The following is a 15,974-nucleotide window of genomic DNA, read 5'->3' on the forward strand; positions in this document are numbered from 1 at the left end:
CTTTATTGAGCCCATTTTTGCATGAAATGTTCCCTTGGTATCTCTAATTTTCTTGAAGAGATCTCTAGTCTTTCCCATTCTATTGTTTTACTCTATTTCTTTGCATTGATCACTGAGGAAGGCTGTCTTATCTCTCCTTGTTACTCTTTGGAACTCTGCATTCAAATGGGTATATCTTTCCTTTTCTCCTTTGCTTTTCACGTTTCTTCTTTCCTCAGCTATTTGTAAGGCCTCCTCAGACAACTATTTTGCCTTTTTGCATTTCTTTTTCTTGGGGGTGGTCTTGATAACTACCTCCTGTATAATGTCACAAACCTCCATCCATAGTTCATCAGGCACTCTGTCTATCATATCTGATCCCTTGAATCTATTTTTCACTTCCACTGTATAACCGTAAGGGATTTGATTTAGGTCATTCAAGCTGGTTTTAGAAAAGGCAGAAGAACCAGAGATCAAATTGCCAACATCTGCTGGATCATAGAAAAAGCAAGAGAGTTCCAGAAAAACATCTATTTCTGCTTTATTGACTATGCCAAAGCCTTTGACTGTGTGGATCACAATAAACTGTGGAAAATTCTTCAAGAGATGGGAATACCAGACCACCTGATCTGCCTCTTGAGAAATTTGTATGCAGGTCAGGAAGCAACAGTTAGAACTGGACATGGAACAACAGACTGGTTACAAATAGGAAAAGGGGTTTGTCAAGGCTGTATATTGTTACCCTGTTTATTTAACTTATATGCAGAGTACATCATGAGAAAAGCTGGACTGGAAGAAACACAAGCTGGAATCGAGATTGCAGGGAGAAATATCAATAACCTCAGATATGCAGATGACACCTCCCTTATGGCAGAAAGTGAAGAGGAACTCAAAAGCTTCTTGATGAAAGTGAAAGTGGAGAGCGAAAAAGTTGGCTTAAAGCTCAACATTCAGAAAATGAAGATCATGGCATCCGGTCCCACCACTTCATGGGAAATAGATGGGGAAACAGTGGAAACAGTGTCAGACTTTATTTTTCTGGGCTCCAAAATCACTACAGATGGTGACTGCAGCCATGAAATTAAAAGATGCTTACTCCTTGGAAGGAAAGTTATGACCAACCTAGATAGCATATTCAAAAGCAGAGACATTACTTTGCTAACAAAGGTTCGTCTAGTCAAGGCTATGATTTTTCCTGTGGTCATGTATGAATGTGAGAGTTGGACTGTGAAGAAGGCTGAGCGCTGAAGAATTGATGCTTTTGAACTGTGGTGTTGGAGAAGACTCTTGAGAGTCCCTTGGACTGCAAGGAGATCCAACCAGTCCATTCTGATGGAGATCAGCCCTGGGATTTCTTTGGAAGGAATGATGCTAAAGCTGAAACTCCAGTACTTTGGCCACCTCATGTGAAGAGTTGACTCATTGGAAAAGACTCTGATGCTGGGAGGGATTAGGGGCAGGAGGAGAAGGGGACGACAGAGGATGAGATGGCTGGATGGCATCACTGACTCGATGGACGTGAGTCTGAGTGAACTCCGGGAGTTGGTGATGGACAGGGAGGCCTGGCGGGCTGTGATTCATGGGGTCGCAAAGAGTCGGACATGACTGAGCAACTGATCTGATCTGATATGATCTGACTAGTCTGGTGGGTTTCCCTACTTTCTTCAATTTAAGTCTGAATTTAGCAATAAGGAGTTCATGATCTAAGCCACAGTCATCTCCCAGTCTTGTTTTTGCTGACTATATAAATCATCTCCACCTTCAGTTGCAAAGAATATAATCAATTTGATTCCAGTATTGATCAACTGGTGATGTCCATGTGTAAAGTCTTCTCTTGTGTTGTTGGAAGAGGGTGTTGCTATGGGTTCTCTTGGCAAAACTCTGATAGCCTCTGCCTGCCTCATTTTGTACACCAAGGCCAAACTCGCCTGTTATGCCAGGTATCTCTTGACTTTCTACTTTTGCATTCCAGTCCCTTATGATGAAAACGACAACTATTGTTGGTGCTATTTCTAGAAGGTCTTGTAGGTCTTCATAGAACCGTTCAACTTCAGCTTCTTCATCATTTGTGGCTGGGGCATAGTCTTGGATTACTGGAGTCTTATATCTGCAATCCAAAAAGTAAAACCCACTTACAAAAGAAAAACAAACATGGATGCAAAACTTAACACTCACCATGAGAGCAAAGAACAGGACAGAAACTTTTTTCACAAATAAAGATATTATAGGATGGGGGAATGAAAGGAAGAGAATTAGCCCTTTGATTACCATGTTCCCTACTCTCAGGAGAATTCTGAAGATAAAAGACCTGGACAAGCATATTGTAGCAGGGTAGACATGAGTTAAGGGTTCATTCGGCTGAATAGTAGTTCTGAAACTAAAAGCAAAAATTGTGGCCGGGACACATGGATATAACATGCATGTAACACAAGTGGTTGGAACATAGTAGGAGCTCAGTGTGCATCTGTAAATATATAGTGAGAGATGGACCAGGCAGGTCTTAAAGGCTAAGACAGAGGAAGTCAACCCTCTATAACTAGCTCAAGACTAGTTAGAAAACTAAAAAGTCATTCATGTTGATCTATGGCAGAAACCAACACAATATTATAAAGCAATTATTCTTCAATTTAAAAAAAGTAAGTCAAAAAAATAGTTGAAAAAACCATCAATACTTAGACTAAGATGCAACTGTAAAAATAGGTCACCCATATATGTTACAGGTACTCAGACTCTATAAGGTAGAACTTTTGTGTTCTAAAGTATTTTCATTGATTAAAAAAAGAAGAAGAAGAAAAAGTCATCCCATATTATCCCCTCCAGTTAGCAAGGAAGCCTGCTTGCTCAAAAACCCCACATTTATTGTATTTTAGAAACTTGGAAATAAGAATAGAAAGGGGACAGACATTCTCCAAAAGAAAGAAAGGGAAACTCCCATCATCCCAATGATGTTCTCATTATAAAGTACAAACTAAAGGCAAACTTAAAATGTTATCTTCAGAATGACTAAAGAATTAATTACTGTTGTAATATCTTAGTTCTTATGTATGAGAGCCAAAATTATAGCTTCCCAAATGTCTGTTCTCATATCTCTGAATAACTCATGAACACACTATAGGTCACAGGCATGCTACTTGTACCTGAGCATTATGGAGCCCCTCATATTAACAGGCCTGTTCCTAGGTCAAAATATTCTGAAGGAGGCAAAAGAAATATAACATTCAACCAATCCTAACCTTTTACATCACCTCTAGTTATAAAGACTTTGCTCATTCTCCTTCCCTTTCTTCTTCTCAGGTCTCTTGATAAATCTACTCCCCACGATTTTATCATTGTGAATTTGGAGAACAGGTATAGTGGTATCTGACTGGAGGAAAGAGGATACCTCTAAAAGCAATGGACACATGGTTTGGGGCTTGGTAAGACAGGAAGTGAAAAAGTTGACTTAAAGCTCAACATTCAGAAAACGATCATGGCATCCAGTCCCATCACTTCATGGGAACAGATGGGGAAACAGTGTCAGACTTTATTTTTCTGGGCTCCAAAATCACTGCAGATGGTGACTGCAGCCATGAAATTAAAAGACGCTTACTCCTTGGAAGGAAAGTTATGACCAACCTAGATAGCATATTCAAAAGCAGAGACATTACTTTGCCAACAAAAGTTCATCTAGTCAAGGCTATGGTTTTTCCAGTGGTCATGTATGGATGCGACAGTTGGACTGTGAAGAAGGCTGAGCGCCGAAGAATTGATGCTTTTGAACTGTGGTGTTGGAGAAGACTCTTGAGAGTCCCTTGGACTGCAAGGAGATCCAACCAGTCCATTCTGATGGAGATCAGCCCTGGGATTTCTTTGGAAGGAATGATGCTAAAGCTGAAACTCCAATACTTTGGCCACCTCATGCGAAGAGTTGACTCATTGGAAAAGACTCTGATGCTGGGAGGGATTGGAGGCAAGAGGAGAAGGGGACGACAGAGGATGAGATGGCTGGATGGCATCACTGACTCGATGGACGTGAGTCTGAGTGAACTCCGGGAGTTGGTGATGGACAGGGAGGCCTGGTGTGCTGCGATTCATGGGGTCGCAAAGAGTTGGACACGACTGAGCGACTGATCTGATCTGATCTGATCTGAAGACAGGAAGTAAAGGGAGAGAATGAAACATTCATGGATACTATGGTATATAAAAAATGAGAGAGGAAGGGGGATTTTATAATGTGTTGAATTACAGACTGTGATTCAAATATAAGTCATTCTAATATTTGTCTGGAAGTATAGGTTTAAAGTACAGTGTAGTATCAGAACAGTAACAGTATAGTATAGTATGGTACATACCTGCTCAGTGACTCAGTCATGTCTGACTCTTTGCAACCCCATGGATTATAGCCCCCCAGGCTTCTCTGTCCATGGGATTCTCCAGGCAAGAATACTGGAATGGGTTGCCATTTCCTATTCCAAGTATGGTGTGGTATGGTATATGGTATGGTATGGTATGGTATGATATGGTATGGTATAGTATTGTATAGTATAGTATAGTTACAGTATCATCTGGAATACTAGCCTAAGTTTCTTTCTCACCCGCTTCCTATCCTGAAACTATATACAATAATATTGATGGGTCCCCAGAGCACTATCAGGACAAAAAAAATAATTTATTAGAAAACCAAACTACCAAAGAGGCATTAAGCTATCATCTTTTCATCAACCACAATATCCCTCTGTCTCTAAAAGACAGATGTTTAAAGAGTGAAAATTTGAATATTTTATCTGGGAAAAGTGGGAATTTTATTTCAGCTTTTTGTGCATCACTAGGTTGCTGGAAATCATGGAAACCTAAATTACATAGGCAACAATTTCATGCATTGAGACCTCTCATAAGAAGAAACCAGCAATCCAATGTCAGCTCATATTATCCTCAACATTAACAAGGTGGCTGTAGAGTCATTCTAAGAAATGACTTTCTGCTCCTATTAGCAGACTTATTAGACTTTAGCTTCTGCTTCACAAGCATGTCACGAAACTAGTCTCCCAAAATGTGTATTAAAATGATACATCTTCCTTGCCAATGTTTATACTCAAGTCAAAGTCTTTTTTAGAAAAGAACAAGAATACAAAAAATCTGAAGCCATGGCAGTTTGCACCTCTCCAGCAAAAGCAATCATCAAGGCAAATATTTATTGTTTGAGTTGTTGAATATAGATGTGTGGACAGAAGTTTAATGTCCATGCAATCTGTTTCCAGTGCATCAGCCATCACATTACAAACGACAAACAGGATTCTTTCTTGTTTAAAATGTGTCCCACACGCTCAGAATCAATCTTGATCAGCAGACTGTGGTATAATTTGGCAGTTCAGAGATGAGAAGATTATGGACACATTTCAATTAAAAAATAAATTCAGGAAAGACAACTTGTATGCATGATGTATCTAAAAATGCTTCTGAAAGACATTTAGAAATCTGCCAAGTCAACTCTGTGCAGAGAGTCTGGTCTATTTTGTCAAACAAGATAATGTAGATAAATTACGAGAAGCTACAGATAACCTTCCATTTTTTATACAACAAATTCCTGAAATATATTCAAAAACTGAATGTACAAAAATAAAACCATCTGTGGAACCTTAGTTCTACCCATTACTATTTAAAAGAACTTAAATTATTTAATGTCTCTAATTCATACACTTATACATTCAACACACATTTACTTCCTTCCTGTTATATGTCAGACACTGCTCTAGGGCTTGGGAAGTTAACAAGAGTTACAATCTCTGCCCTCACATTTTGAAATGAGAGAGGCAAAAAGGAGAACTGAAGACAAATGTATATCAGAACATGAAAATGTTAGAAAGAAAAATAAAACAGACTAGAGAATAGAATATGAATGATTGGATCGGGTATGTAGGTATTTAATAGCTATTTTAGATATGTCCCGGTAAGGTGTCACCAAGATTACCCTGATGATAACCTGAAGAAAGTGAGGGAACAAGTGTGGATATTCATGGAAAGAAATGGCATTTCATGAGTGGCAAGTGCAAAGTCCCTGAGGCAAGACCATGAGGCAAAAAAAGAGATAAGGAAGGCAAAAGCAGAGAGGTAAAGGGCAAAGTGTTAGAAGAAGAGGTCAGGAAGTAATGGAATCAAACCTGGAAATAGACTTCTTAATTCATAGTAAAGACCCTAGAAAGAATAAGAAGTTATTAGAGGATTTTCAGAAAAGAGGTGATACCATCTCACATTTGACAGGAATAATAATTTTTCCCCATGTGTGCTTAGTCATCAGTCATGTCTGACTCTTTGTGACCCCATGGTTTGTAGCCCATCAGGATTCTCCAGGAAACAATATGGAGTGGGTTTCCATTCCCTTCTCCAGGGGATCTTCCCAACCCAGGGATTGAACCTGGGTCTCCTGTATTACAGGCAGATACTTTACTGCCTGAGCCACCAGGGAAGCCCATACATATGACAGGAATAATAACAATTCTTCCTCATAAGTTTACTGTAAAAATTAAGATAATTGACATAAAATGCTTCCCATAGTGCATAGCAAAGCTAAACATAAAACGTTAGCTGCTATAATTATTTTTGTTATTCAGATAGGGATTAGAAGAACATAATTAAAAAAGAAAATCATTGCACAGGTTGAGCTTTTTTTAATTTTTTCTTTATCCTTAAAAAATCAGAGTAACAATCCAAGGAAGGAAAGAAGAATGATAAAGAGATGCTTCAGTTCAAATATCAAGTGAAGATAATTTCTGATACATTTAAGGGCCTTTTTTAAAAAGTGGAGAAAAAGTTTTAAAGTACAAAGCAAAAGGATATGAAAATTTCCCAGTAAATCTCTCAATGCTCTAAGAACAAAAATAATTGGAAATCTATTTGAAGCAATTTGAATGATGTTTCTTCCAACTTAGGGCCAAGAAGCAGCAGCAAAACTATTTGGATGACTTTCAGCAAAGAGCAATACATAGTAAATAGAAAGGATTTGTTGTAAATAGATTCCAAGAAAGCTACTAATAGGCCTCCCTGCTGTGTGAGCAAGATGACTGAAACAAAATAAAGCAAACCGAAAGGTATTATTGCCGAGTTAAGCAGCCAGGCATAAAAATGTAGTAGCTGGATCTCAAAGAAAAAATAAACAGATCATGCTTAAAACATCATGAGAGTCAAAGGATGTTATATCTCTCCCAGTATATCATGACAGGTGTACAATAGGCATAAATGATATAAATATTGGAGAAGGATTTATGATTTGAACTCCCAGTGAACCTTCAAAGTACAGGATCGCACTTCACACACAGCCCAAGAAATAGTATATTGTATCTTTCGTTTTTATATCATTGTATGTATTTTATTGTTTTAAAAAGCATTTATTGATTACCTTTTATGTGCAAGGAGCTGTGGGAAAAAAAAACTGCATAAGACATGGTTCTCATCACCCAAGAAACCCACAGATAACTAAGGGACACAAGGTATAGTCTCTATTTCACTGAACATAAGACACCATCAATTGGAATTAAAATAATAATTTTCTAGGAAAAAAAGAAAGTCAATAAATATACATGGTTTTTAAAATAAATTCCAATTTAAGACACATTAAAATCTGAAATAAATGGATACCTTAATATGTAAATATCTACATTGACAGGAAGCATAAGTGTCAAAGATGGGTTTTGAAATAACTGGATGTTATAGGAGCACAAAGGAAAAAGGTATTACTACTGGGTTAGAGGCGTTAGTAAAATCCAGATGATGCTAACATTTCAGCTGGGCTTTAAAAAAAAAGAAATAGAAAGTCTATAATGGGAATGATGGGGGAAAAAATATTTCAGGCAAGTTTAAATGGTAAGTAAGAAATGCATTCCAGGCAGATGAAATAGAACTTACAGAGTAAAAAATTACTTTGCACAGAGGAGCAGCTCATAAATTCAGATTGACTAAAGGAGGTTCATATTGGATTCAGTTGTAAGGGTTTTAAATATTAAATAAAGGACTGTAAACACTGCCTTGTCAGAAACTAGGAAGTTTTAAAAGAAAGTATGCATTGTTCAAGAAGAATAGCAAAACCGCAATCCACAGTGAACTGGAGGGAGGCTGGGCTGCAAAGTTGAAGAGCAAAAGAGAATTTTCCATAAAACTCCAGGCCAGATAGGCCAAACCAGACCAGGCAGGTTAAAGACAGATGGTTGTGTCTATCTCTTTAGTGTGCTTTTACTCATATGCTTATAATTAATACATAATAACATGACATCAAAAGAATAAGAATTATGATTCAGATTTTAAAGAGGAAAAAGCCAAGAGAGAAAATTTGTGACTTTTTTTTTTACTACATACCATTTGAAAAATTCTTCAAGAGATGGGAATACCAGACCACCTGATCTGCCTCTTGAGAAATTTGTATGTAGGTCAGGAAGCAACAGTTAGAACTGGACATGGAACAACAGATTGGTTCCAAATAGGAAAAGGAGTTCATCAAGGCTGTATATTGTCACCCTGTTTATTTAACTTATATGCAGAGTACATCATGAGAAACGCTGGACTGGAAGAAACACAAGCTGGAATCAAGATTGCTGGGAGAAATCTCAATAACCTCAGATATGCAGATGACACCACCCTTATGGCAGAAAGTGAAGAGGATCTAAAAAGCCTCTTGATGAAAGTGAAAATGGAGAGTGAAAAAGTTGGCTTAAAGCTCAACATTCAGAAAACGAAGATCATGGCATCCGGTCCCACTACTTCATGGGAAATAGATGGGGAAACAGTGGAAACAGTGTCAGACTTTATTTTTCTGGGCTCCAAAATCATTACAGATGGTGACTGCAGCCATGAAATTAAAAGATGCTTACTCCTTGGAAGGAAAGTTATGACCAACCTAGATAGCATATTCAAAAGCAGAGACATTACTTTGCAAACAGAGGTTCGTCTAGTCAAGGCTATGGTTTTTCCTGTGGTCATGTATGGATGTGAGAGTTGGACTGTGAAGAAGGCTGAGCACTGAAGAATTGATGCTTCTGAACTGTGGTGTGGGAGAAGACTCTTGAGAGTCCCTTGGACTGCAAGGAGATCCAACCAGTCCATTCTGAAGGAGATCAGCCCTGGGATTTCTTTGGAAGGAATGATGCTAATGCTGGAACTCCAGTACTTTGGCCACCTCATGTGAAGAGTTGACTCATTGGAAAAGAGTCTGATGCTGGGAGGGATTGGGGGCAGGAGGAGAAGGGGACGACAGAGGATGAGATGGCTGGATGGCATCACTGACTCAATGGACGTGAGTCTGAGTGAACTCCAGGAGTTGGTGATGGACAGGGAGGCCTGGCGTGCTGCGATTCATGGGGTCGCAAAGAGTCGGACACGACTGAGCGACTGATCTGATCTGATGTTAAAAGATAAATTTAGTGATACTAAAAATTTTAAGTATATTTGAGCAAAAATAATCAGAATCGGGCAATGCCAAATCTTAAGCGGTTAAGAGTACTCTGCCAAGAAGATCCTGGAGAAAGACTTACAGAGAGAACATGCAGAAAGCAAAGTATTACATGGCTATAGCTTAAGGCTTAGTTGGCTGTGATTGGTTGTCCTTAGCATATTGATTTTGGAAACTTAAAAGCATTTACAGGCTTAGTTTGCTCATGTAGGCCACAACATTAGAGCCTTCTTAGTGTAAGGGCCTCCTTGTTTAATTAATTTAACAGTAGGCTAATTTCTAGTTAGCCCCAGAAAACAATTCAACTGCCCCCAGAGGGAAGATCTGATATTCTTATCCCAGCCTATCACCTAACTTCTATAATTTTCTAATCAGAAATTAAAGAGGGAATGCTTTAGGATGAACTGGATGTTCCAACTTGAAAGACAAAAAGGACTGTGAGCATAATGTGCGCAGTCCTTTGCTAAACAAGGATGGCTATAGTGACTCAGAGTTCAATCTCACGCTCTTGTTGACAATTTGGAGGGCTATGACAGCTTTTAAAGGCATTATCTCCATGCCCAGCCTGCAGCCATGTAATCAGAAAACTAAGACAGATGGCTGGGTGACTGCATAGGATGAGAGGTGAATCAAAATTTTGGCTATTTTATTAGTAAAATCAAGTTTATGGTGACCTGGAATTTCACATTCCTATTTCAAAGAATAAAATATTTCTGAAGGAGATTAGATGTGTACATATGCTCAAAAGAAATTTCATTTAATGATGTTGGACAAATTACCAATCAAAACAGTCTAAATTCTCTAAGCATTGCTTGCATAGTGACACTGTTACTCAATTTGCAAGAGATTTCTTAGATAATAGAGCTAAAAAAAATAAGAGTCTTTGGGACAAGTCTATCAGAGTCACCTTGTGTACTCAGTCACTAAGTTGTGTCTGACTCTTTGCAACCTCATGAACTATAGCCTACCAGGCTCCTCCATCCATGGGATTTTCCAGGCAAGTATACTGGAGTGGGTTGCCATATCCTTCTCTAGTCAGAGTCACTTTGAGTGATCCATAATTCAGATTGCAAATCAGGTGGATCAGAGTCAGGTTTGGAAATACATGTCAGTCAGATTTGGAAAACATTGCCCCAAGATACACTGTGACTAATGGATAGTTCACACTGAGTCATGAGAAGAGACTAGGTTTTTTCTCTTCATGCTATAATAATTTACATCTTCAAATATATTCCAAGTCATATTCTTTGGCAAGAAACCAATTGCTATCTTTCAAAATAACTACACTAATTTTGATACTAAACACATAAAAAAACTGTGCATTCTTTTCTGTCTGGTATCTTTCATGATGATCCACATCAGGTTTTATAGAAGTAGCATGTTCCTTTTTATTGCTGAGTATAATAAGAAGGTTGGGAAGGAAGAGCAATCCAGACCACAAGTAGGGTTTTTCAATCATGAAAATTATTTGTAATTAGTAAATATTTACATATTTGTGCACAAATATATGTACAGTTTCATGTATATGCATCCTATAAGGCTCATATATGGATTCAAGATTATTCTATTTATAGTTATACAGTTTATGATGACATTTTATTGGTTTGCGACAACTTCTGTTTATACTAAGTCCCCCAAAAGGTGTTTTGTTCAATAAAGAAAAGAACAAAAAAGTCTCATTTTTGCCAAGTTCTTTGCAGGATGGACCTGATAATCACTGCATTAATGATGGATCCACTCCATGGTTCTAGTAAAAGACCTATGGGTTCATGAGTATTCTAATGAACAAAACACAAATGTTTCATAGGAATTTTGTATAAATTCTAAAGAATTCATCAGGGAATATGCTGGAGGAAAAGATATTCTAAAGCAAGTCTCTACAAACTTTTTCCATGGAAAGTCAGATAGAAAATAGTTTAGGCTTTGTGAGTCATACAGTGCCTATCACAACTACTCAACTCTGCCACTGAAGCATAAAAGCAGCCACAGATGTAGGTAAAGGGACAAGCACATCTATGTTCCAACAAAACTTTATTAAAACAGGCAACTACCAACACCCATTAGAACCTCCAAAATCTAAAACACTGGCAACACCAACATCTGGCAAGTTCATGGAACATTAGGGATTCTCATTCCTTACTGGTGGAAATGCAAAATGGTAATCACTTTGGAAGACAATTTGGTGGTTTCTTACAAAAGTAAACATACTCTTAGCACACAGTACAGAAATGATGCTCCTTGATATTTACTCAAGAGTTGAAACCTTATGCCCACACAAAAACCTGCACACAGATATTTCTAGCAGCTGTATTTATAATTGCCAAAAATTCAAAGTAAGCAAGATGGCCTTCAGTAGGCGAACTGCTAAACAAACTGTGGCAATACATACAATGGAATGAAAAAGTGAAAGTGAAAGTCACTCAGTCTTAGACTCTTCATGAGCCCATGGACTATACAGTCCATGGAATTCTCCAGGCCAGAATACTGAAGTGGGTAGCCTTTCCCTTCTCCAGGGGATCCTCCCAACCTAGGGATCAAAGCAGGTCTCTTGCATCACAGGCGGATTCTTTACCAGCTGAGCCACAAGGGAAGCCCAAGAATCCTGGAGGGGGTAGCCATTCCCTTCTCCAGGGGATCTTCCCAACCCAGGAATTGAACCGAGGTCTCCTGAATTGTAGGCAGATTCTTTACCAACTGAGCTATATTACTCAGAAATTAAAAGAAATGAGCTATCAATTCATGACAAGGCATGGAGGAACCATAACTACATATTACTAAGTGAAAGAAGCGTTAGTCACTCAGTCGTGTCTGATTATTTGCGACCCCATGGACTGTAGCCTTCCAGGCTCCTATGTCCATGGAATTCTCCAGGCAAGAATACCAGAGTGGGTAGCCATTCCCTTCTCCAGGAGATCTTTCCCACCCAGGGATCAAATGTAGTCTCCTGCATAGCAGGCAGATTCTTTATCATCTTAGCCATCAAAGAAGTCAGTTTAAAAAGGAGATATACTATATGATTCCAACTATATGATCATTCTGAGAAAGACAAAACTATGGGAACAACAAAAAGATCAGTACTCAAGGGCTGGTGAGGAGAGATGATAAATGGGTGGAGCACCGAGGATTTTTAGGGCAGTGAAACTATGCTATATGATATGAACAGTGGATACATGACATAATGCATTTAGCAAAACTCACAAAACGTACAACATAAAGAGTCAACTCTAGATTTTAGTTAATAAAAATGTATCAATATTGGTTAATCAAGTTCATCAAAGGTACTAAACCAATGCAAGATGTTAATAACAGGGGAAACTGTGAATGAGGTGAGAGAGGACATGAGAACTCTCTACTTCCTGTTCAACTTTTCTGTGAACCTAAAACTTCTCTGATAAAACAAAACAACAGGCAATGAGCCGGATTTGGCCATGGGCTATAGTTTGCTGCCCCCTGATCCATAGGATGAAGACATCATCAGAGAATACTTGCAGTTCATAAAGTTGTCTGTGTGAATGTCACTAACTTCAAAGAAATTCATTTAATATGGCTTTCAGAATTCTGTTTGGAAAAGCATGATAGCACTACTGCCAATTACATTCAGATTTTCATACTCGTATTTCGATAGCAAAATGTTACCCATTATAGTCATGAAACTGAACCCATCCACTTTTCATAAAAGTCAATGGTTAAGCATATTCTTTTTGCTCCAGCACTGAGAGGACCGCCCACAACCCACAGAGTTCCTGTGCAAGGGACCTAGCACATCTTAATGCAACACAAGCAGTGCTCCAAACACAGATGTCTTCAAGTCCCAGCTTCATCTAGGGGGCTTAAAAAGATTAGATATTTATTGCCATCTTAAATAGTCTCAGTGCCATATTTTATGCTTTAGAAATCTGTATCATCTAGAGCTTCCACCTGCCATGTTGCCATCAGTGGCACAGGAAAAATTCCTAGCATTTTTAAATTTTACTATAAACTCAGACTTCCTTAACTCCATAGTCACTTCATAGAATCAATGTCTATTCCATTTTTAAAATACTAATCGAATTTATTTTAGTTAACATAGTAACATGTATTCTTAGTAATAATCCTATAAATAATGTTTTATACTTAATGTTATAGTGAAAACATTCAATGGTGTCTTTAATATTTTAAATATTTATTTTTGTGTTTCAAAATATAGCAATAGAATTTACTTCAACCTCAATCACCAATGCAACTAAATCCTTTTATTTTCTTATAATTTGCCATAAGTAACAGATAATGCAACGCCTATAAAGGCACAACAACCTTTCTTGGGAAAAGTTGGCTTCTTATTGCTGCAATTTTTGTGAGATTTGTCAAGAGTCAAGACAGAATTTTAACTAACACAGGATCCATCTGCTGCTAAGTGATCTGAGACGTGTAGAAGACAGGCTACAGTTGCTCTGGGAATCGTAAAATGCATATTTCTGCCCCTATTTTGTTATTTTCAACAGAGTATGCTCATTAACAATGGGATAGCAGCTGAACATCAACCATTTTGTGTAAGGATCAGATTGATTCACTTCTAAGGGTACGATGGCTGAACTGGAATGAGAGACTTGGCGTTTCAGTATCTGTACACATAAGCTATTTACCACTCATAAAAGACGAAAAGCTTTCTTTCCTGATCATATCTGTAACTAGGTCAGCAGCCATTTTGAAAAGAAACAGATATGTATATTGTGGAAAGCGTAGAATAGAAAAGAGAGAACCAGAAAAACCTCTTTTAGATAGAAGCAGCATCGCTGAGTTATGAATTGAGTTATTTGTAAAGTGAACTCATCTTGAGAAAGTATAAATAACCTTTACAGAAGTAATAGAGACATCTGTGGGCTTCCCAAGTGGCTCAGTGGTTCAAGAATCTGCCTACCAATGTAGGAGATACAGGAGACACAGGCTTGATCCCTGGGTCAGGAAGATTCCCTGGAGAAGGTAATGGCAACCCACTCCAATATTCTTGCCTGGAGAATTCCATAGACAGAGGAACCTGGTGGGCTACAGTCCATAGAAGCCACAAAGATTTGGACACAACTGAGCACTGAGCACAGGAGACATCTACTACCAGCTCCTGGCCACATACAATGCTAGAACAGAAGCCAATACATAAACAAAACAAGGTTAAATGCATTAACAAGGACCCAGTGTCATATAACTGCAGTTTTTCCCAATTCACCTCTCTCTCTCTTTTTGTCTCCAAATTTTATGTGTAGGAGGAAGGCAGGAGGGAATGAAAGCTTGCAAGAAGAATTTTGCCTTGTTATTTTGCTAATTTAATGTTCAGCATCTGGTCCACCTGCTGCTATGTATGAGCTACGGTGATCTGACACTGATCATGGAATGCTGATTGAAAAATAATGAAGAGTCGACTTCAGATTGAAATTCTTTGCGGGTGAACTATCAACATTCAAGCTTATTAAAACCAGTCAATAACTCACCAAATTTTTGCTTTTGAGTTATTTTAACAGATGGCTGCTTTATCTTCTTTCATATATCTTTCATAAGCTCACAAACAGTGCTTATTTGCATTTTCTTTACATCTTAGAAAATAATTGCTGTGGTTCTTCACTTTTATTCCCTCCTGCATTTAAGTTGAATTTTTTTATGTTGGAATTTTTGTCTGAGCTTTTCCATTTTATAGTGGCAAGGTTAGAATAAGTTAGTAATAATTAAGTGAGGGTCAGAGGCACATGTAATTTTCGACAGATGCTCAGAAACTCAAGTTGCCTTAGGAAAACATGCCACCCATTTCTTCAGCTGCAAAATGTGAGCTTCTGTGTTTGCCATACTCAGAATCTGCTTACATAAGACAATTTTTCAAAGTTAGAGAAAGTTTAAGGCATTATGGTGACTTTTTCTAATAGTGATGGTGACTTTTTGTAAATGCAAACAGATAGTTCAGCAATTATGACAAAGTCACATCTCTGAGTGCTCATAGGGCAAATTCTTCCAATGGCTCAATGCAATGTGCACATCATCCTAAATCTAGAAATATCTAGTGAATGTCATAGTGGCACATTACAGCAATATGAAATTTATTCCAATTAGTTGAAATTTTTTCTCCTTTCGTCTAGCCTAATTTACTTCTAGAAATACTTGAAAGAATTTTTTTCTCTCATGCACAAGGCTTTCCTTCAATCAAGGATAGTAAGTGCTATATGAGAGAAACAGGAGCCTTGATCTGTTGGGAAGTAACAGAAAGGCTTATATTGTGAAAGTGAAAGTCACTCAGTCGTGTCGGACTCTTTGCGACCCCATGGATAAGTCATGGGGTTCATGGAATTCTCCAGGCCAGAGTACTAGAGTGGGTAGCCTTTCCCTTCTCCAGGGAATCTTCCCAACCCAGGGATCGAACCCAGGTCTCCCACATTGCAGGCAGATTCTTTACCAGCTGAGCTACAAGTGAAGCCCAAGAATACTGGAGTGGGTAGCCTATCCCTTTCCCAGTGGATCTTCCCAATCCAGGAATCAAACTGGGGTCTCCTGCATTGCAGGCGGATTCTTTACCAACTGAGCAATGAGGGTATATTGTGAAGACATGGTCAATTAATTGCAA

General features: G+C 38.3%; 1 protein-coding gene across 3 annotated transcripts in view; it reads right to left on the minus strand.

Moving 5' to 3' along the window:
- Window positions 1–785: 785 nt before the first annotated feature.
- LOC133251608 (craniofacial development protein 2-like) overlaps window positions 786–15,974 on the minus strand; it is a 278,918-nt gene continuing 263,729 nt past the window's right edge. For all 3 annotated transcript variants that reach the window (XM_061424264.1, XM_061424266.1, XM_061424265.1), the window contains exon 3: window positions 786–2,086. In XM_061424264.1, the coding sequence (XP_061280248.1) occupies window positions 1,741–2,086 (346 nt within the window). In that variant the 3' untranslated portion in view covers window positions 786–1,740. The remainder of the gene's footprint in view (window positions 2,087–15,974) is intronic.

This window comes from Bos javanicus, chromosome 7 (genome assembly GCF_032452875.1).
Source record: "Bos javanicus breed banteng chromosome 7, ARS-OSU_banteng_1.0, whole genome shotgun sequence".
In the NCBI taxonomy this organism is placed as follows: Eukaryota; Metazoa; Chordata; class Mammalia; order Artiodactyla; family Bovidae; genus Bos; species Bos javanicus.